The 23,427-nt window shown below is 35.9% G+C and overlaps 2 protein-coding genes across 2 annotated transcripts; one reads left to right on the top strand and one right to left on the bottom strand.

The window, feature by feature from the left end:
* Nucleotides 1-1,250: 1,250 nt before the first annotated feature.
* On the top strand, nucleotides 1,251-2,301 carry LOC131604223 (protein FAR1-RELATED SEQUENCE 5-like). The gene is made up of 2 exons (XM_058876682.1): nucleotides 1,251-1,335; nucleotides 1,409-2,301. The coding sequence occupies exons 1-2, from the start codon at nucleotides 1,251-1,253 to the stop codon at nucleotides 2,299-2,301; spliced, it is 978 nt and encodes a 325-aa protein (XP_058732665.1).
* A 10,351-nt stretch (nucleotides 2,302-12,652) lies between these two features.
* Nucleotides 12,653-17,550, bottom strand: LOC131606284 (probable envelope ADP,ATP carrier protein, chloroplastic). Its single transcript, XM_058878531.1, has 10 exons — nucleotides 17,169-17,550; nucleotides 17,014-17,070; nucleotides 14,640-14,702; nucleotides 14,500-14,556; nucleotides 14,335-14,418; nucleotides 14,074-14,142; nucleotides 13,888-14,000; nucleotides 13,624-13,793; nucleotides 13,295-13,373; nucleotides 12,653-13,067 (listed from the first exon to the last, which is right to left on the bottom strand). Exons 1-10 carry the CDS (start codon nucleotides 17,508-17,510, stop codon nucleotides 12,959-12,961), a joined length of 1,143 nt encoding a protein of 380 aa, XP_058734514.1. The 5' UTR covers nucleotides 17,511-17,550; the 3' UTR covers nucleotides 12,653-12,958.
* Between the last annotated feature and the right edge of the window lie 5,877 nt (nucleotides 17,551-23,427).

Genomic DNA, 23,427 nt, shown 5'->3' with positions numbered 1-23,427 from the left:
CTCACCTCACGGTCATCCCATGGGTCCATGGATTGTTTGTCAACACTTACCTCATCAAAACTACAATATACATATATATATATATATATATATATATATATATATATATATATATATATTATATATATACATATATATATATATACATATATATATATATATATATATATATATATATATATATATATATACATATATATACATACATTCATATATATATATATATATATATATATATATATATATATATATATATTCACATTTTAAACATTCACTACCATTTCATAACATATGTCATACCTTGCAAATGAATTAGACAAATACTGCTACCACAATAGGTTTTTAAATCAATTTCAATAGTATCAACAAATTACAAATGATCATTCTCATATACTATCTATAGCTAACAACACGCCTGGCTCATCACATTGTAAATCATTTTCAAAACCCTAGATATACATTTCATCTTTTTTAACATGCAGACCATAATATATACGTTAACTACACTTTTTGTACAAACTTAGCCTTCACTTTCGATTGAAGCCACCGTTGCAGAAGACCTTGCAAGTGGGAAAACCTTCTCTCCCGTCCCCGGCGAAGCTTCACTAGGTCCTTTGCAATCTTGCAACCCTTACATGTCGATCTTTCCATCACGTGAACGATGGTCTAACACACCTTTGCCTTTGAGGTCTGAAGCCAGGTCAAAACGAACTCTTCTATCATCCATGCTCTTTGTTAGCCCATTAGCAGTTTCGCTCAGATATTGATAAACGTCGACTGGAAAACCACTGAAGCATGGAACCGAAATCATGGCGTCGTCATCGGAGGATATTTTGGATTTTGGCTGAAAAACGATTTTTGGAGATTTCGTAAACCCTGCCACACTATCCGTGCATCTGATGACAAAGGAGAACATTCCTTTTGCTTATCCCTAATATGTATTGGGCTTCAGTGACAACCACTTTGCAAAAATATTACTTTGTACCCCTACAGTTGCCTTTGTACCCCTACAATTTTTAAAAAATGGCAATTTTACCCTTTAAAGTTATTAACTATTTTACCATTTTACTTTTTATCATTCACTCAAAAAGTCAAAAAAAAAATGAAAACTGCACCCCAACGCGCCTCAATTTTGGAACACTTTATGCAAGTCTTCCGGTATGTAAATAAACAAATCGGAACTTATTCCCCAACTCTTCCGGTTCACAAGAAAAAACACCCGGAAGTCTTTCTAAAACTATTCCGGAAAGATGAAAACCATACCGGAACACTTTGATAAAGTGTTCTGGTACGCTTTTTTGCAAACCGGAAGAGTTCACCAATGCATTCCAGAATGTATTTCCGGAACTCTTTTCCTATGTCTTCCAGAATGCTTTTTCCATTTTTTATTTTTTTAATGTTTTTTCAGGTATGGAAATTCTGCTCCAGATTTGTCAAAAAAACGAGACAACTGTAGATACCGCTGATGCTTTCACAACTTCACAAAGATTTGTCACACGGGAAGAGGTTATCCGATGGGTTAAAGAGACCATAATCAACAATAAAGTGACCGTTATCATCACCCGTTCGGACATTGAAACAGGCAAAAGAGGAAGAAGCAACAAAGTGATATTTGGGTGCAATAAAAAGGGAAAATATAAGGATAAAAGTGAAACTCAAAGTGCTACTAAGAGACGTGGATGTCCATTCAAAATCAGGTCGACTCCGATAAAAGATGGGTCTGGATGGAAGGTTGATGTAAAATGTGGAGTTCATAATCATGGTTTACTAGATAGATTAGAAGGTCATTCCTTTGTTGGTAGGTTGACAACAGATGAGAAGCAGCATGTTGCTGATTTGACAAAGAGACATGTTCCTCCTAGACACATATTGATTTCCTTGCAAGAGCGAGATCCTGAAAATATCACTCGTATCACGCAAATATACAAGCATACGAGTGTGATAGAAGCAGAGATAAGAGGTCCAAGAAGTGAGATACAACATTTGCTTAAGCTTATAGAGGAGGCGAACTATGTTTATTGGAGTAGGAAAAGGGATGATTTGGTAGTTGTGAGAGATATTTTTTGGGCTAATCCAGATTCGGTAAAGTTGCTGAGTCTTTTTCCAAGTGTCTTGATTATGGACGCCACATATAAGACCACCAAATATAGACAACCTCTGTTTGAAATAGTTGGCATGACATCGACCGATTTGACATTTGCGGTTGTATTTGCTTATATGGAGTGTGAGCAGACAGAGAGTTATTGTTGGGTCTTGGATAAGCTGAAGCAATTGTTTATGAAGAAAGATGTGGGTCCATAAGTGATTTTGACGGATAAATATATTGCTTTGATGAAATCAGTTGAAGTTGTGTTTCCTACGAAGCATAACTTGCTATGTCGTTTTCACATTAACAAAAATGTTGGGATGAAACGCAAGGAATATGTGATGAAAGAGATGCAAGAGACGATAGACACATTGTGGAAAGATGTTGTATTTATAGTAATGGGGTTGAGTAAGGTGTACGGTTGCAATATCTTGAGTAAGCATGCTTTGCTTATAGTGACTTCCTCGATTACGTGAAAAACACTTGGTTGATCCCACATAGGCAAAGATTTGTAGGCGCATGGATTGATCGAGTGCTTCATTTTGGTAGCACCACGACTAATCGGTATGTCATAATTCTTAGTCTTTTTAGTATGTATTAATTTTTAAAGTGTTATTTTTTTTATACTTAGTTTGTTTATTTTTAGGGTTGAGTCTGCACATTGGAAGCTAAAGCAGATGTTAGGGAACAGTCTTGGTGACACGGTCAAAGTTTGGGAAGCTATGAATTCTAACTTGAAAATACAAATAGGTAACATCTGAGCTTCGTTTCAAAAAAGTTTTTATGAGGTTGAGCACGCAAATATTAGTCCATTTTATGGTAATTTGCGTGGTTCGGTATCAAGATCTGCTTTGAGACGCATTACTGAAGAGTTTTTGAGGCTTGATTATGTGTTAAATAGTAGGGGAAAATGTGGTTGTACTATGAGAACAAGTTATGGGTTACCTTGTGCTTGTGATAAGGGAAAATATATGGTTGTTGGACTCCCATTACCAATAGAAAATGTTCATCTTCAATGGAGGATACTATCTATGGAAGGTGAGTTGCCTTTAGATTAAGAAGCTGGTTCAGAGGTGGATATGAGTAATGCAATCGATGAATTGTGGAGAAGGTTTAAATCACTAGATGTTGTAGGAAAAGAGCATTGAAAAGTAGGGTTTTTGAAGTTGCATATCCCACAACAACTTCATTGTATCCACCGCCTGAGAAAATAAAAACTAAAGGAGGAGTGAAGAGGAAATGGAAGAAACCAGTTGGGTATGATGTTTATAGGGATCCTTCAGGTTTTGAGTATGGTGACCAGGCGTCTCAATCTCCACAAATACAATCACAATCATCAGAAACTTCCAAGAAGAAATCAGAGTCAAAGAAGTAATCGCAATCAAAGAACCAAGATTTCACTCTTCAGTTTCCTTGTCATATTAGGCCATATATTACCGAGATTGTTAATGTTGAATTAGATGGTAATTGTGGATTTAGAGCCACTGCATCATTTCATGGGTATAGTGAGGATGGTTGGGCAATGGTTTGTCGTAACTTGGACATGGAAATAAGAGAAAAGAAGGACTTATATGAGAGACTGTTCGGCACTCGATTATCCGAAATGAGAAGCGGATTGATGATAGATAATGTTGGTTTTCAACCACCGGAGAAATGGTTGTAACTATCAAACATGGGCTATTTGATAGCAAATCGGTATAACGTCATTCTTGTGCATTTAGGCAACTCGAGCTTGACTTTTTCCCATGACAACTATATATTCTCCAAGTGCCCCTACATACTGCATTGGACTTATCAACAATAATCATTGAATTCGGGTAACCTTTATTTATATTATTTGTGTTAATTTATATATATATATATATATATATATATATATATATATATATATATTATGATGTGACATAACTAAAAATTTTATGCAATTAGGTTAATATGAAAAAAGGCTTCCCACTGCCACCTGTCACATTAGATTGGAAGAAGTTTCGTTATCAAGTTGCAACATCTTGGATGTTAGGATTTGCAGGATGTCTTCAAAGTTGGCTACATCTTTCGCCTATGTTACCATCAAGTGTTAATTTAGACTAGGCGACTTTTATTACATGTAATATTTTAACTAAGAATTCTTAACAACATTGAGTTTTTATTATACTATTTTTTGAGTAGATAGAACTTAGAACACTAAAACTAAGAACATTAACACTTAAAACTAAGAACATATAACATTAATACTTAAAACTTAGAACAATAAAACTTAGACTCTTGCAGACGATTTAGGATGCTCCAGCATCTTCAGGACATCATCAACAAACCTTGTTAGGTTCACCTCAAACTCGATCGGCCCCTTAGTTATCTTACGCTGTTGTGATTTCCACATATCTTTCATATCAGCATCGCACTTCAACTCCACAACGTTATAACTTACCCTCCCTTCAACGTCCATGCATCAGTTTTCACGGTACGAGATTTTACTCACAGTCTGTTATCAGTTTCAGACAATTTTTCATTCAACCAAGTTGCCAATGCCTCAAGGTTCCCGCATCCGTCAGGTATGGGAAACTTCATGGGAACCTTAGTTCCAGTAAAGTAAACAACTGTGTCAACCATAAAATTATAAAGAGGCATTTTGAAAATTTGGTATTTTCTCTCAACAACATTAACCTCTATTTATAGGCCATCTTATCCACACAATCCACTATCAGTGCAATCTTATCCACGCAATCCAGTATCAGTGCAATCTTATCCACGAAAACGTGTCGGTGCAATCTTATCCACAAAAATGTGTCGGTGCAATCTTATCCATCCAAATAAAACACAAAATAAACCATAATCCATACAATCTCAAAGTGTATCAAAATAAAACACAATCCATTAAGTTTATCAAACAAAACAAAAAATAAATCATAGAATACAACAATAATCAATGCTGACGGGCGATGCGTAAAACCTCGAAAAAATCAACATACGCTATATCATCCTCCTTTGCCTCCTCCTGTCGGAGATAACGGTGAACCAATGTGGAAGCACGAGCCCAATCCGAATCAGCAGGTTATGCATCAAAGACAGGAACTAGAACCTCTCTACGCGCACGAGGTGGGGGCAACACCAATTGAGGATGCGACACACGGTAATACCACTATAAATAACCATCAACCATCTCATAGAGGTATTTGACTGGTGCGGTGTCTCTAACCACATCCGCCACGCTCTGGTCATAGCCAATCCACTCCACAGCAATGTCATCATCGCTCATCGTATCAGCAGGAGATGGAGGCAGAATATACTGACAAAGACCAAACTGACGAAGACACCTGTCAGGTAAACATGGCACATGTATGTCACCCCAAAAGAGAAAACCTCTGTAAAGAGATAGCTCGTCAAAAGGAAGGTGACATTCTTGAACCTCGAATGGGCGCCATATGATGTCTGTAGTTGTCAGCTGGTCCAAAATCGCTCTCAATTGATCCATCTTCATGGCTCCTTGCTTGTACCACCATCTCATCGCCCGAGGAAGCCCATGATTTTCAGATGGACGCCAGTTCTCTCCTATCTTTCCAAGTGTGGAAAAGTACTTATGAATCCAACACTGTTACCAAATAAGTTATATCATATAAATTAATATACATATATTAAAGAATATAAATAAAAATATATGAATTAACATCCAATGAATTAAAGGATAAAAATTAAAATAATATAAATACCTGTAGAAGAGTAGGATATCCACTAACTGTTTGTAGCTAAACATAGATGCATCTCCAATATGTCGATAGAGAGTGACCAGTGCAGCAGATGCCTAACTGTAAGCATTAAGTCTCTCTAAGTCTCTAAATAACAACAAATATCAGGCCTCGCCGAGAGTAAAGATCTTGTCCCCAAAATTCGTACAACCGACCAACATCATAAGATATGCCCTGGTCGCAAAAGCCCAGCTACTAGCAGCACGATGCTGGACAAATCTATCCTATAACCAGTGCAATGAATAATAAGCTCCCCTGCAGTCACGCACATGTCGAGCCATATCACCCCTCTCCACTCCCAAATACTGGATGCCAAGCTCAAGAGCCATCTCCTCAAGGACATGCTCCTGAGGATACCAGAACAAACCCCCAATAGGCAAGTGCAGCAGACTGGCAACATCATCCAATGTAATCGTCATCTCACCAAATTGCAAGTGAAATGACGATGTCTATATATGCCGCCTCTCCACAAATGCTGAGACAAGATTAACGTCTATCTTGGTCAAGCTAGTTCTCTGGAGATAAGTCAGTCCTGACCTAGATACCAAATCATCCATCTCTGGTGGGAGCAACTGAGGAACTCTATCCTGAAGCTTCGTCCCATGTCCTGCGATTTTGAGCTCCTTTTTAGGACCTCTTTCCTGAAAATAAATAAAAAAATCACATTATAAAATATAATAATAAATTAATTTTAAAATAATAAAAGTAGAATAAAATAGATAAATTTATTTTATTTACCTCCCCGAACGATAGACGGCGAGCAACATGGTCCTCGTATCGAACAAGTAATGACCGATCCGAAGGTCCTCCAGGATACCTAGCTGGCTTGGTGGCTGTGATGGCTCTGGAACTGGTACAGAGGGACCAGCTTCATCTGCGGTGCGGCGGCGTCGGCTAGTAGGCCTCTCATCTGATCCTAATGTCCGCATGTCGTTGCTCTTAAAAATAAAAATAAAATGTTAAAAAAAACATAAAAAATCAAAACCGGAACAGTTCAAAAATGTGTTCCGGTTTGTAATTTTGATGAACCAGAACAGTTACCAAAAGGGTTGCGGTATGTAAGCTACTGAACCGGAACAGATTCCAAAAGCGTTCTGAAATGAATCAACCGAACCAGAAGAGTTTTGGAATTTTTATCGATTTTATGTTATTTTTTATGTTAATTGTTTAAAAAAAAAATTAATTATGCTTATTATTTTATATTAAAATAAAGGTCATTCTAAAATGGAAAAAAATTTAAATAACTAAGTTTTTTTAAAAAAATCCTAATAAAACCAAGTTTTCAGTTTATTTACCAAAGTGTCTAGGTTTGGAAAGACCAATAGATGAATGCGCCAAACGAAATGGCGTAGAATCGTAGAAGAAGTTAAAATAGATGAATGCGCCATTTCATTTGGCTTGCCCTAATTTGACATACATTTGCGCCAAATGAAATGGCGCATTAGGCTATTTTTTGATTTAGCCATACCAAATTGTAATACGGTGAACTGACTTTTTTAAATGTCGCGGTAAACAAGAGTCGCCACCGACTTTTATTTTATCCAATTTATAGAAAGGCTAAAAGAACAGAAAAAACATTTTTGAAAGAGACTGAGTTCGGGGGGTAAGTTATACAAAGGGAAGGTTTAAAGCACCCTTTGTATCCATGGTTATCCATGGGCTCTTAATTGCTTAGCTCGCTTTGTTTTCAAAATGTTTGAGAAGTTTGAGAAAAATGATTTGAATAAGGACTTTAGCTTGTAAAATAAGCGTAGCCTTTTTGAAGGTTTTTTGAAAGAGGCAAGTTGAATTTAAACCAGAGCAAGCAATTAGTAGCAACTACCCTAAGTTTTAAAAATTTCTGTTCTTTTAGCTTTTCAGGGCTATCCATACCATAAGAGGGTAGGAAGTCCTTTTATTGGATGTAAAGGATCATCGGAGTTATTGTTCGCCATAAGACTGACTCTGCCATAAAAAGGGCAGGTAGTCTAAGGGAAGGATATAATAGTCATTTGATTTTTTTAGACAACAGACGAGGATACCTTAGCAATGGGGACAAATCATCATTTACCGAGGCAACATCGAGGGACAAATTTGACGATGAATGAACTGAGGGCAACATTTGCTTTAGGTATCCTCGGAATCGAGGGACTTGACTATTTTCATAAATTAAGGCAACAGGCAACAAGAGGGGTTACCCAAAAGTGTGTGTGTGTGGCACAATCAGGTGGTTCAATTCAGATATTTTATCTTATAATTAGTTATTCTAGGTTAATTAAAGGCTTGCACTCCCTAAGATTACTAACCACGCAGTTAATATAAACAAAACCAAAGGCAGAAAGAATAAAATCCTACGCTATTACTATAAACACCAGCGGGGAAGGGGAAATAAAAGGCAAAAACAATAAAGGCAAAAAGAAAAATGATTAATTTATATGTCTCGAGCCTTCATCGCATCCCTGATCAACCCTGAAAATTACAAAGAAGAGAAAAGTTAGTGCATTAGAGATCTACAACCCTAATTTACCGGAATAAATCAGGGTTAAAACCATAAGGTCTGAAAAATTAATAATTTAAATAAACATTGAAGAAAATCGAAAGTTCGATTAAATATTAAAATAATTATTGGATTAAATCCTAATTATTTATTTGATTAAAAATATGTATGAGAATAAAATTGAATTTTAAATATATAAACAATTATTAATAGAATTATAAAAAAAATCGAGTTTTTGATAAAAAAAATAAATAAGTATAAAATTATTATAAAAAAACTAATTTATTAAATAAGTAAAAATAAATAAATAAAAAGAAATATAATAAAAGAAAAAAAAAGAAAAAGAATAAACAAAAGTATTTATGTAATTAAGAAAAAAATTAAAAATAACTTAGCTTTTGATTCCATGTGGCACACTGATGGAGGTGTATGGTGGATCCTCACCCTGGCGTGTGTTAGATCTGATGTCACAACAAACGGATGGCTGAGATTGAAAGTCCATGATGTTCCTTCGCACATGAAGTGCATGGAATCCTGTGAGATAATTCATGGAAAAAATAGAAACAAAACAAAGGATCGAACCCCTGACCCTTATGTGAACAGCATCGCCCCTTTACCACCTCAACTGGATTCACTTATTTGTTTAATATACACCATTAATGAATTATAAAGGAAACATGCAAATTAATGGAAACTGGCGCGCGTAAATTTGAATTGACCAATGATGTGAGGACAACACATCGTCTTCTTCGTGACAACCTGCAAAGAAACCTTTTGCAGCGCTTTTACAAATTAACTGTAAAAACTCGTATCTACCACACTTGTTAATCACAAAAGCACTCGTACACGCATAAAAAGTAAATCCAAGACCATATTCGAGCTCGTCTTGAACATACGAATCCAATGGTACCTGTATTGAGACCTAATTCGCCCTAAATCAATTAGCCCTAATTCAAGAGCTTACGAATCCTAACATGGAGAATGGTCATATATGCAAGCAATCATCAAATTAAATATCCAGAAACAATCTAAACATCAATGCAAACATATATATGTAATCAAAACATGATGAGAATGCATCAATCATTGTAACCGAAATAAAAAAACTGGATGCAAACCGTGGCTTATTGGTGATGGTTCTCAAAGTTTTAGAGTCTTGTACGGGTTGGTACAGCTTCAGAGCGCCCTCCTAAACGTGTTTGAATCTTTAAAATGCCTTGAATCCTCCTCCAACCTTGAATCCGAACTACCACTTTTTCTTGAAACTTTAAGAACTTGTTATGGCTTCTTGAGGCAGATTTTTTCGTCCCCCAGGGTTTTTACAAGTTATGTACTTATAATAAAAGGGTTTAGGTCAACAAAACTTGGCAAAATCTTCTTGAATCTTTGATTTGCTTTTTGAGAAAATTTGATTTGCAATATGGTTCAAAATCCTTCTAAATTGGTCTCAATCATATCCAGTCCATGTATGCACGAAATTATATTGAATATGGGGGTAAATGATGATTGGATTTGATTCAAATTGATCCCTTAAACCATATCTTTGATTTTCTATTGATTTACTTAATTTTAATCGTTTTTTAAATGAATAAAAATTCATAAAAAATCAAATAAATCAACAATTTCGTGGCAATTAAATTTTGGGGCCTTGGATAACTTGAGAGTGAAGATTGGGCCAAGCAAGATTGGGTCCCTTTGCAAAAAGATTCATTTTGGAGCCTTTTATTTCACATTTTTCCCCTTAAAATTGCCCAACTTTGACAAGGCATATCTCCCTCAATGTTTAAGATATGGAGGAGTTCTAGGACTTTTTGGAAACCTCAAGATGTCCTCTACAAGCCACTTTGGAAACTTTTTTTCAATTGAGGATTTTATCCTCATGATATGGGCTTTGACAAAAAACTGCTTTTGGTTGACTTTCAAAAAGGACCTGTAATGTTTTGGTTCATATCTCTCAAATGAAGCATTTCTAGCCTTGGCATGTGAGAGACAAATTTGTAGAGAATTCAATTTCCTTTAAATTGAGCTTTGGATGGAAAATTTCTGATGTTCCATGTAAAAGTTATGGCAGGTCAAAGTTCAGTTGACTTTAGGTCAAAAAACCCTAATTTAGAAACTTTAGGTTTTGTTGATTTCTGAATTTTCCTTGATGAATCAGGATCAAATGATGAGTGATACTTCAAAATGAGGATGTTGACCAAAAATCAGGAATTTTGATTGTACTTTGACCACAATTGATTTTTAGGTCAAAATGGTCGACTGTTGTTCATATGAGCGGTTGACTGATCAAACTTGTGAATCAGAGCTCGAAACTTGGCATGAGGATCCTTTGAGGTATATGAAAGGCCATGGAGTTCACTTGAGGTTTCAGAAGTTGATTTTACTTGGAGAGAAACAAAACCCTAGTTGTGGGTTGATCGTTTAGGAGCTAGGTAACTTTGAGCAATTGGAGATCTTTGAGCATTTAAAAGTCAGATGGACTGAAATATGATGGGAAAATTTTGGGGTACACAAATGGTGCATAAGGCCATAAATATTTTTTTTATTTTTTTTTTAAAATTTTTATAATTAACATTTAGAAACACCTATTTTGACATCCGGTAATAAAAATCGAAACAACGGGTCTATATAAAAAACCGGAAATAACAAATTTTATTACTTTTAGGGTTTGGATACAACGAAAACAACTGATTATCGAAAACCTAACAAAATGCCTAATGTCTTCCATCGCCAAGACGCCCTTCTGTTCCGCAGTGAGGTTTTGTTATCACACGTCGAGGATGATCGTTGACGCCGCCGCGAACCCTAGGACCACACCTACCCCTTCGTGGTTCTTGTTGTGATTGTGTAGCTGGGCCTAGAATTGTGTTGTTCCGATGGTCGGTGTCAATGAATTCGTCAACGCCACCATAATTTTCCGGAAACCGACTGTCGTAAAGTCAGTTACCCAAGCCCTCAAAAGTGCTAAATGGTGGGGGGAGTAGGTTGGGATACGACTTCCGAAAAATAACACCCATCAGCACTTGTACTACCTTGATGAAGCTCAAATTGATTGGACGGTGTTGCAAACCCAAAGGCTGTACCGTGGTGAGATGATTTAGCATGTGGACCCTCGTCAGGACTTAGATGGAGCCTTGACCAACCAGCCTTAATGTTTTGGCCGAACGACCGTGAGTACCCTGCAAAGCCAAGTGATTGTGAATGGGTCTGGTATGGGCTAGCGTACTGGTGTTGGCTCTCATCTTGATTGTTTGGTTGAGACTGTGTTTGGAAGAGATTTAATAGGCGGTAGTTACGGTTGGAACGAGACGGAGTTTGGAACATATTTTGTTGTTCCTGGGTGTACTGATATTGTTCTTATTGATGTTTCTGTTGTGGTAGGATATAGTTGTGAAGGCGGGGTCTATCAAGTAGAACGGATCCGCCACAAATAAATTAGGGGTGGTAACCGTACGGTACCAACTCATGTACTGTGCGGACGGTATCATCTCACGGGGAAGTTGAGAACATATTGGCGACAGTTTTTCCACATCTGGCGCCATTCAGGAGCGTAATCCTTCCAATTTTGATGACACCACTGATGGTTTACTCATTTAAGGTGCCATACTCCCAAGTCAATTGGAGGATCAGGTATACCTTGATGCATCCCGAACTGGAGTTTGACCCGGTCACTATGATGCATCTCGATGATGTTGTACCTAATGAGGCAAGTTTTTGGAGTCCAAATAGCTGCATATAAACCTCTTGGTTCATGATCGCATTCCAGATACGGTCTCCAGATAAACTGCATGCATAAGACTTATACATTATTTCGGTCAAATATTTATAAAAAAGACACTTATAAAAGAGGAGAAGATTAGAGATTATACATCCTCGGGTCGTAAGTGATCAATAAGCTGGCGGTACATCGTGATATTTGACCGCGGATTTTTCGTGAAGTCCATATTTTTCACGCAAAATATAAAACACAATTTAAATGTGTCAGTTAAAGTAAATCCTAATCAATTTATTTTGCATTAAAAATATGAATTAAAAAAATACCTCATTGCATAGGGAAGGTCCAGTTGGTTCTGTTTACTGGGGTCAGTATAGGCATTCTCCACCACCCCCAAACTTGCACCAATAGAGCGCATTCATAGAATATACAAGAATCATTTTTTGCATTCTTGCAAAGGGATTGGTACAACGTAGCCAGGACAGCAGACCCCCAACTATATTGACCAACCCCAACTATATTGACCAACTCTATTAAAATCCATTAACTAGCGTAAATACATAAAATTTACGGTGTTACCGGTACTGTCCTCTCACTACATATATAAAACACAATTGAATATGTTGACATGTCCAACATATATGTAGTGAGAAGACAGTACATTAAATTTAGCAAAACTTCCATTAAATTTATCTAATAAATATATTACAGCTAAATTACAATAAGGAAAAGAATAGAGCAATATAGAACACCTAGAACAAACTTGTGTCCTACAAAATTTACACCCCTTTCTATAAGATATATCCCTGCTAACAGTATAGCTAAAGCAATTCCCACAAATAATGGATGATTTTATTGCAGCATTTACTCTGCAAAAAAATTTCACCATGAAAATATTGCTAAATCAATATGAAACCTAAGTTTGCCTTCATTGAATTTGACTACGGATGTTTCTTTATTTTGTTGCGGTTTTCCTCAGCAATTGTTTGAAACTCTTTCTCACTAGCCGCAATCAGGCGTTTGACAATGTCATATGTGGTAAGCCTGATGCTGCAAAAATATCAGGTAAACTAGTCACTATCTACTTCAAATTAAAATAAATCACCATTATTGACTGTGTGATGTTGAACAAAAAATCAATTTCAAACAGGATATTATCAGCTTATTTTTCAGCAAATTTACTGAACGTCACAAGATGTTATTTATGTATATCAACTATCAACAAACTTGGAATTTAAGGAAATGTAATCAATTAGAAATAAGGAGATCTCAAATACCTGCTGTTTGGTAGGTTTTTTAAGGCATTAGGTACAAATCCGCGATACAAGCCAATAAGTCCATCCCGTGCCACAATACCTACATCAACCAAAAAATTAATATGACAGTTATACGTGAAGATTGAAGCATTTAAACTTCAATTATTCTCCATTAGTGTGTGCTTACAACCAAAGAATATTGCAATGTTTCCACCAGTAAAGGAAATTAATTAATCTTACACATTTCTAACTATAACTCAAATTATTAAAATATAAATGTGTGCACAAATATAAGATTGTCCATGACTATAAAATGATTATGCTAAAAAAGCTGAGCAATCCCGACTAACCAGAAATGGCATCTAATACTGTCTTATAAGGTGTACCCTTCAGTTGCATCTGTCTTCGAACTGTGTCCAGAGGATAGCATGTAAGAGTGGCAAGAGACGCTGAAAGCACGGCGGTGATTAGAGATGCTTCAGTTCTCTTTTGATATTTCTCCGGCAACGACTTCTTTAGTCTATTACCCATACAAGGTTAGGATGTTATAATTTCAATGTCAACATCCAAACTCCAATGTACTTAAAAGATAAAGAGATTACTAATGAACTCACAAGTCAAAAACACAAAAGTTAACTGCAATATATGGAGCTATTCCAATAAGAGAAGGCCCAAGGCCATAGTAGAAAGATGCAAAACCTTCCTCTCTTACCATGCTCAAGGCAACCTAGAAAAGCCACAATTTGGTTCATTAAGTCAAGAAAATCTGAGGATAATGCTTAAACAGGCTAATCTTATACCTCTGTCATTGTTCGACACCCAGGTTCAACAGCTAATCGTAATCTCAGGACATCTAATGGGTAAGTTATCTACAAGGATATAAACAAATAAAGATAAATTAACATTTGAGGTATGAGAAAAATATAAAAATTTACTTTACAAAAAGAGAAAAAATATGCTCAAAAGTTTTAATACAAGCACTAAACTTTTCAATGGGAAACATGAACATTATGAAAGCACTTGTAAACCATATAGGGATAGGCGTCAAATTAACTACTTACAAAAGTTGATGTCATGCCCGCAAAAGCACCTGCTGCAAGTCTTCCCACAACAGAGAGCTCACCATTTTTTCCCTGGAATATCTTCTGTAAATCCAAAAGTATAACTTAGACCTGAGCATGCAATGTTTGGTATAAGAAACTCGTGAAAGATAGTTAGTGATTAACCTTATAAATTTCATAAGCAAAGAGCTGGACTGCACTATAAGGTATAACCCTAATAACCTGGAAAGAAACACTAAAACAAATAAAAAAGACTACACAACATTATAAGCGATATACATGAAGAAATACCTAGTGACACAAACCTGGGGTAGGTTACCCTTCCAGTAACCTCTAATGCCTTCTTCATTCCCTATCATTGTTATTGCCTGCAAATCTTGTCAACGTAAGCTCCAATAAATTTATAGGTATGTTCTAATAAGTAATCAAGGAGCCAAATCCATCTAATATGGGCAAATTATCATCAAGGGGTTTGTGGAGACTGTTAATTTACAGTACAAGAAAAATTAACATAAAATCTTGATCAAAGGAGTTTATTATTTTTTTGGAAAAAAATCAGAGTTAATTAGTGTCAAAAAGAAAATTTAAGCCAAATTGATGGCATTTTACCCTCTAGAATGCGAATTGGAATACTAATTACAAAAGTAGTGTAGATTTTAAAACAATTACTAATCAAAGGCAAGTCATACATCTAGAACATAATCATGGAATACAAGTTGTGCATGAGATGTACAACTTATTAATGTTACATGTTATCACAAGTTAAAAAGATAAAATAAACATGTGAAAATCTTATCTATGATACAAACCTTCTATTTTATTATGTATAGTAGTGTTATATATGATATTATCAACAATGCCTCATGCAATATGTGGGGTATCCTTTAGCAGTTAAGGACTTGTGTTGATAAAATTTAAACTTTCCAAGGCTGCTAGATATTAAGGTTCAGCAGAGCTCTAGTTTTGTAGACACGAGTACTCTTCGATGGAACTATCCTATGATTGTTGCAGATTATTGAGTTCCTAACTGACTTTCTTTCTTTTGCTCGTTTAGCCGACAACTCTATGATTGTTTTTCCTAGAGGCTTCTAGTTTTGCTTATTTTCTTTGTTGGGGTTTGTAAAACTTCTTGTCACCCAAAAAAAAAGAGATATACGACTAATTAATGTATTTACTTTCTTATATTCAAAGAAGTCGTAAGTGATTGTAAAGTAGAAGTCGCACTTATGTTAACTTAAAAATAAATAATAAAAAATTGTAAGAGCTATATTTCAGCAAGTTGAGGGTTTAAAAGGATTTGGCGAAAGCTCCCTAGGAATATTTCAGCATGTTGAATAACGGAACAATTCAAACTCATCTGTCAAGTAACAATTGACTCAAAAAATTCCAGTCTCTTGAGTGTTTAATATTTTAGAAGACACCACCGGGTGTTAGGTTCCAAGAGAGAAGTACTAAATGTGTACACTAGACAGTTAACTTGGAGTTACTAATATACATAACACAAGGGTCCAGCTGAGATATAAATAGACTTGGTTCTAGAACGAAAGAAATGTTTGGGATCTATTCACAATAAACTGGTTTTTTAGTTGTAGAAGGGAAAAGTTCGCTAGGCAGAGCATGTGATCTTGAGTAATAAACAGTTTTTGCTCTCTTTCTTTTCCTTTTAGGAATACTCTAGTCTACATAGGGCGTATCACAAGATCAGAGACTACAGAACTTGCAGAGGAATTAGAGACTTCATTTGAGGGGTTTTTGAAACAGGTTCCAAGTTATCTGAGGAACTCTCGGTTGTTAGATGTCAAAAATGGTAACAAAGGGGACAAAAATATACAATTCATGTATCTTAGATGTGACTTTCAAGCTACACTCCAAGGGCAAAACAGCCAATGATTTGGCAGAAAAAAAAAATAGGACAAGTTCAATCCTCTATATAGCTACTACTATGTTGAATTACACAGTTTCAATACAAAATAGTGGGAAGAGAACATGAACAATAAGAGATATGATCATAGTATGATATAGAACAACAACAATCCTACTACTCCAACAGCTACAAGTATTTACCATTTAATTTAACCTGTTTACTGCATTTTGAAGAGGCAACACCAAAACAATGTAAACAAATTCCACAACAAATTAACCAGAAATAAACCTTTTTTGATAAGCATTTAGAACATATCAACCAGAAATAAACCTGTTTTATCAAGCATTTAGAGTATATTAACCAAAAATAAATCTATTTTGTTAAGCATTTACAAAATAATAGACTTTCACGTATAACTCAACAACTGCATAAAATCTAATCACATAATCGTATTAAATTAACATAAAAACAGAACTTATTTTGAATCCTATCAATGACAAGAGCAATGCTAACAACCTACTTTATCACATCACATTTTTCATTTCTTCACTCTGTAAATACTCAATTTGGTCGCTAAAATTGTATGATTTTCAGCCTAGTCCTACACATTAACCATATTCCAAAATGATTCTTGAAACTACAATATATTAATCAGATTCATGTTTGTTGATATTTGCATTGACTATAATGACATTAAGTTACTTGTAAGTTATGCATATAAATCTAAGTCAATAATGTGAATTTGAAATATTGATAACATGAATGATTAAGTTGAATTTTTCAAAAATAAAATAAAGCATACAATATTAAAATACCTCAATAAAACCAATTGTCTTCTTCGCACTTTCTTGACCTATTCGCACTCCATGAGTCTGCAAGAACGCAATGTCGTTTCATGAACATCAAAGAAACACAATTTTTCAAAACAACAATGCCGTAGTGAGAGTACAAATGAAAGCAAAAATCACACCTGCATGAGAAGCTTGATGCGATCAAGTGGAGCAGTGACGGTCCTAGCGGCAGCACCAGCAACAGCTCCGGCGAGAAACAGAGCAGCATCTTTAGGAACAAGAGCGACAACGGCGAGCGGGTGGTTTAGAAGCTGAGCCACCGTGGGAGTGAATTCCTTGTCAGGCTTGGTTTGTGAGGCGGAGACGGTGGCGAATTTAAGACGAACGGCATTTCCGCCGGTGAAGCTGAAGACGGCGTCGTTGAAGAGGTGGTTGCGTGAAACGACGCCGTGGGAAGAGGAGTTGAGGAGGTTGGGGATGTTGCGCCACGTGGCGACGGTTTTGGTGTTTGTGTTGGTCATAGAAGGAGATCTGAGAATCAGTTACACTTTCATTTTCATTTCCACCATTTTTCTATTGCAAATATTACACTAGTGACAATTTAATGTATATTTAGTACAAATTTTAAATAAAAATTATTTTACTAATTAGAGATTAATTTTTCAATGTAAATATTAGTAAACTGTCACCCGCAAAATGCATCGGAGTATTTGAAATATATACTTACAATCTTACACCCGTCTGACGCATGCATCGGACTATTTGAAATATATACTTACATTCTTACACCCGTCTGACGCATGAATATGTGTTATTTAAAATTATTTGACTGAGATGGTAAGGATATTTTCCAGCTTAATCAGAGGTTTGTGTATTAAAATATTTTGATTTTTTTATTTGATATTTAGCATTGCGATTGACTAAGTCACTTAATTACTTCTCCCATACAAACCTCGTATTCTGGAAACTCTGACATATGATATCTTTGATAAATATTAAAGGACTCGACCCACCAACTCTCCAACATCTGAATAAGTACTTAGGTAGTAATTTGTGAGGCCAGGTGGCGGCCATATGACCTAGCCCACCCCATGTTTTTTCATAGGAAAATATATTAAACCACGGGCTAAGAAAGTGGAATAAGTCCCCCTCAATGGATAACTGAAATATTTGTTGGACTAACCTCATCCCCAACATAATAGGATGATTGACCCAAGCCACTGCTTTAACGAGTCAAATCCAAGAGACGTGTAATCCATTTTGTAGACGTAAGAACTAGTCTCCCTAGGCTCCTCCATCTGAGTTTTCATATATAAATACTCATCTAAGAAATTGAGTAAATACATTCACTTTTACAAATCAACACCCAAAAGCCTACGTGTGCTCCATATTGCGAGCATGACATATATTATTGCACACGCTACAAGTATAGTTGGAGGTCGCAGTGGGGTATGTTAAAACTAGTTTGGACCGCACTCTCACGTGAAAACATTCATCAATATGATCATCGCTCCACAATGGTGAGATCAGTTTCCAATAGCAATAATGTCGACTAAGAAACCTTATGACCATCGATAACATTCCTTGAGGTTAATGGTGCAATGATGGAAGGAGTGGAACAGATCAAGAAGGAAGTGTATAGACACTTTAGTGGCTTGTTTGAATCCAGGAACTACTTCAGACTAGTACCCCAATTATTTAACTTCAGTAGTATTGGGGAGGATGATAATTTGCGTTTGGTTGTTGAATTTTCAAAACAGGAGGTTAAAAGGGCGGTTTGGGATTGCGAGAGTGCGAAGAGCCTGATAAGTTCCAAAATATTGTTGTTTTAAGTATATAATTGTGACACTTATCGATTCTATTCTTTTGGTTTTTGTAATAAAATTCTAACTTTTATGTAAATATTTGTATTCTTGAGTTTTGATTCGTTTTGTTTAATGTATACTAGTTTTTCCTTTCTTTTATAGGTATTTATGCATATCGAAGCCTCGAGGAATAAAGTGTCGAAGGCACGACTTTGATTTCGCAATTTTGGAGCAATAAAATGAAAATCATGCAGAAGCTCGTTTAGCCACCTTCAAGCGCGCTTCCATAGGCTCAAAATAAGGATGAGAAAATTCATCAATTTGGTTCATTGTTAGATATAGCATGAATAAGGTTTCGAACACTTAGAACCGAGCACAATTGGGAATTACGGTTCTCAAGTTAGGGCGGAAACAAAATTTGATTTTTTTTCTGCTACTCGCTTAGCGAGCGAGATTTCCTGAGACAGAAGCTCGTTAAAAGGGGCAAAAATCACATTTTTTAGGTTATGTTTCGGGGTATTTGTTCCCAACTCATCAAACTATCATTTTTAAGTTAGATTAGGTTAGAAAACAACTATTGAGCTTGCATTTGGATGATTGGAGGTGGATTGTTCATCAATTGGAGCTGACAAATCGGGAGATTTTCGGTTCATTTCTCTTCATCTTTTTGTTTTCTCTTATAGTTGAATTTTGTGTATGTATTTACTTTGAACTCATGTATATTTGTCGCCCATGGCTTTATATAAAACTTGCTTTATAAATCTGTGTTGATTGTTGTCTTAGGTTTTTGCTTCGTGCTTGGGATTTGGGTTGCTTTAGAGATAAACTTCTTGAATCTTTATCTAAGATGATTATTTGTTAGTTTCTGAACTCTAGAGATAGATTTAGAGCTGACAATCACTTGTGTATCCGTTCTTAATGCTTTTATGTTTCAGTGGAGCGCGAGAGATCGCCGACGCTATCATACAGATGTTCTCGCAGCTTTGCGTTAGAGATAACCTTGGTTGTGAGTTGATCTCATAGGTGCTCCAGAGATGGACACTGATGTGAGAGATACTTGATGACATAGACGAGTATCGTAAGTTGAGTATAACTGGTCAATAAGTTTAAGTTTGTGAGAAGTAGATTATATGCAATGTTTGATAAATCTTATATTTCCTAAGAATGAATTCTTTTTGTGTTAATAATTACTTTTTCGTTTTTATATTTTTGTTCATTCAAACCCGAGCTCGAAACCATAGAAACCGTTGAATGATATTCTACAATCATCTTTGTGGACACGATAATTTCCGGATAAACACTTCTTAATCTTTTGTTTCTTGCCCTATACAGCTTCAACAGAGCCAAGGCCCGTATGGAATTAACTTCGAATTTAATAAAGATTTTTAGGAACTGATCAAAGAGGAATTTATGCGTTTTTTGGCTGAATTTCACTACAATGGCAGGTTGAGTCGCGGCATTAATAACGTGTTCATTGCACTTATTCCAAAGTTAGAAAACCCGGTAAGATTGGATGAACACCGACCTATATCGCTAGTTGGGTGCATGTATAAGGTGCTGGCCAAAGTGCTTGCAGACAGATTAAAAGCGGTGATTCAAAAACTAATTCCAGCTTCACAATTCGCATTTATTGAAAATAGGCAGATGGTCAACAACATCCTTATTGCGAACGAGTTGGTTGATGATGCAAAGAGAAAACAAAAAGAAGCTTTATTGTTCAAAGTCGACTTTGAAAAGGCATACGATTCGGTGGATTGAAAATATTTAGAATTCGTCATGATTAGAATAGGATTTCATGCTAGACGGAGAAAGTGGATTTTTGAATTTCTTCGTACATGCCAAATGTCACTTTTGGTAAACGGAAGTCCTACTTAGGAATTTAAGGTTGGTAGAGGACTTAGACAAGGCAATCCTCTATTATCGTTTCTCTTTTTAATAGTAGTAGAGGGGTTGAGTTTAATAATGTCAAAAGCAGTTCAGTTGAATAAGTTTGATGGTTATTAATTTGGTCGGGGGGACGTATCGGTTTCTCACCTGTAATACGCTGACGATACATTGATCGTGGGGGAAAGAAGCTGGAAAAATGTGTGGGCAATTAAGTTAATTTTGCAACTATTTGAATTGATGTCAGACCTGAAGGTAAACTTCCACAAAAGCCTTCTAGTTGGTATTAATATTCAGTTATCATGGTTAGAGGAGGCAACGTCTGCTCTCAACTGTAAAGTCGAGATTATACCATTTAAATACCTGGGACTACCAATAAGTAGTAATCCTAGGAGAGAAGGAACATGGAAACCACTCATAGATACGGTCAGACGAAGATTGTTCACCTGGAACAATAAACATTTATCTATCGGCGGTCGTGTCATTCTTCTAAAATCAGTCCTCTACGCTATACCAGTCTATTTCCTTTCATTCTTCAAAGCTCCGTTAGATATTATCGCTAAACTTGAATATTTATTCAAAAGTTTTCTTTGGGGTGGGAGAGAGGCTGCTAAGAAAATCAATTGGGTTCAATGGGACAAGGTTTGTCGAGAGAAGTGGGAAGGGGGGTTAGGGATAAAAAAATCTAAAAGCTTTGAATCTAGCATTATTAGGAAAATGGAAATGGCGCCTTATGGTAGAAAAAACAACACTTACTATAAGGTGTTAGCGTGTAAGTACGGGGAGACAAACGGTAGGATTGATGTAGCAGGGAGAAATTCCTCAGCATGGTGGAAGGACATTCAAAGTATCGAAAATGGAATATGGGGATTTGACCGGAATCGGATGTCAAGAAATCTTATGAGAGTGATAGGAAATGGGGATAACACATTAGTGTGAATAGATTCTTGGAGTGATAACGTTCCTCTTAAAAGATAAGTTTCCGAGTCTGTATGTGATATGTCAAGATAAAAACATAAGAGTAAAGGACTTGACAATAGGTACAGGTCAATGGAACTTCAATTGGGATAAGAAGTTGTACCGAGAAGAGTTTGCGTTAGAGGAGGAACTAAAGGAAAAAATGCAAAGGTTTGTTATTAATTATGAGAAAGTGTATACTTGGATTCAGGGGTTTATAGTGTTAAAGAGGCGTATAAGGTAATTATGGAGAATTCGATCGACTTTGAAAGGCTGGAACTCGCAGAAGTTTGGAACAAATTTGTCCCTTTAAAAGTAGCAATTCTGGTGTGGCGATTATTCCAAAACAAAATTTCATCTAAGGATAACCTTCACAATAGGAGGGCGTTGAACGACTCTCAAACGGAATGTTCATTTGTATGCAGGCTATAGAAAACGTTTCTCACATTCTTTTAGTGTGATTTAAATCTGTAGGTATGGATGGCGATCATTCGATGGTTAAACATCTCTACTGCACTACACAATTCAATTATTCCAAGCTTTCAACAATTCAGTAGAATGTACAGAGCAGGCATAATAAAGACAAAAAAATTTAATGTTATTTGGTATCCGTGTATTTGGTTAAATTGGAAAGCGCGTAACGAGATTTTTTTTAGAGAAAAAGAGATATCGACTGAGCACCTAGTTGAAGAAGCAAAAATACTGTCATGGAAATGGTTGACGAGCAAGGCGTCGGGATTTAACTACGCTCTCGTTCAGTGGCTATGCAGTCCAAGACAATGCTTGGGGTTTGGTGGTTAGAGTTTCAGATTGGTTTAGATCGATACAGTGGATGAAGACCTTCATCTTATTTGAGCATAATTCTCGTCGCTCAAATGTCGTGAAGTTTCTGTTAGGTTTGCGCTGTGTTGGAGTCTTTGATGTATCATATCACAGTTGTGTGGAATTTCATTGCGAAGTTTTTTTGCCGCCTTGTTACCATCCAGTTGTTTTAGTATATTTTAGTTTGGGTAAGCTCAAGCCTAATTAGGGTTGTATATAAATAGTCATAGTTTGTATATTTATTTGTATAATTCAAGTGATTAATATAATCCTTATTTCCTTTACTATTCTCTCTTTCTCTCCTCACTAAAAGTGCCTCACGCACTAACAAATTGGTATCCAGAGCTTCCGATTATTGTTCTAGGGAACATGAATCAATTTATGCAAAGATGATGGTACTAATGTGTAAACTCGGTTTTTTCGGCAACGAACTGACTCCTTGCTCTCTTTCTTTTTTTTGATTTTTTTTATTATTGCAAGAGTCGCCACCGACTTTTATTTTATCCAACATTTAGGAAAGGCATAAAAGAACAGGAAAGACCTTTTGACAGATTTTGGGTTCGGGGGGTTGGTTATACAAAGGGAAGGTTTTAAGCACCCTTTGTATCCATGGTTATCCATGGGCTCTTAATTGCTTAGCTCACTTTTTTAAATGCCTTGTTGATTTGAAAATAGAAGAAGTGAAGATGGACAATAGGTCACATAGGTCTTTGAAGAGTTTCACCGGGAATAATGCCCTTCAAATACCAGATGAAAGTTTTGAAAATAGATGAGAAGTTTTGAAAATACGTTGTTTGAAAATGGAAGTGTTTGAGCAAGCAATTAGGAGTTACTTACTCTCAATTTATACGATCTTTCCTGTACGTTAGCAAAATAGACAAATAGAAAATAGCAGAAACATAAATAATATGTCCAATTGGACAAAGAAAAAAAACAGAAACATAAATAATATGTCCAAATGGACAAAGAA

The sequence above is a fragment of the Vicia villosa genome, linkage group LG5, assembly GCF_029867415.1.
Source record: "Vicia villosa cultivar HV-30 ecotype Madison, WI linkage group LG5, Vvil1.0, whole genome shotgun sequence".
Lineage (NCBI taxonomy): Eukaryota > Viridiplantae > Streptophyta > Magnoliopsida > Fabales > Fabaceae > Vicia > Vicia villosa.
This window is presented reverse-complemented; position numbering and strand designations above follow the sequence as displayed.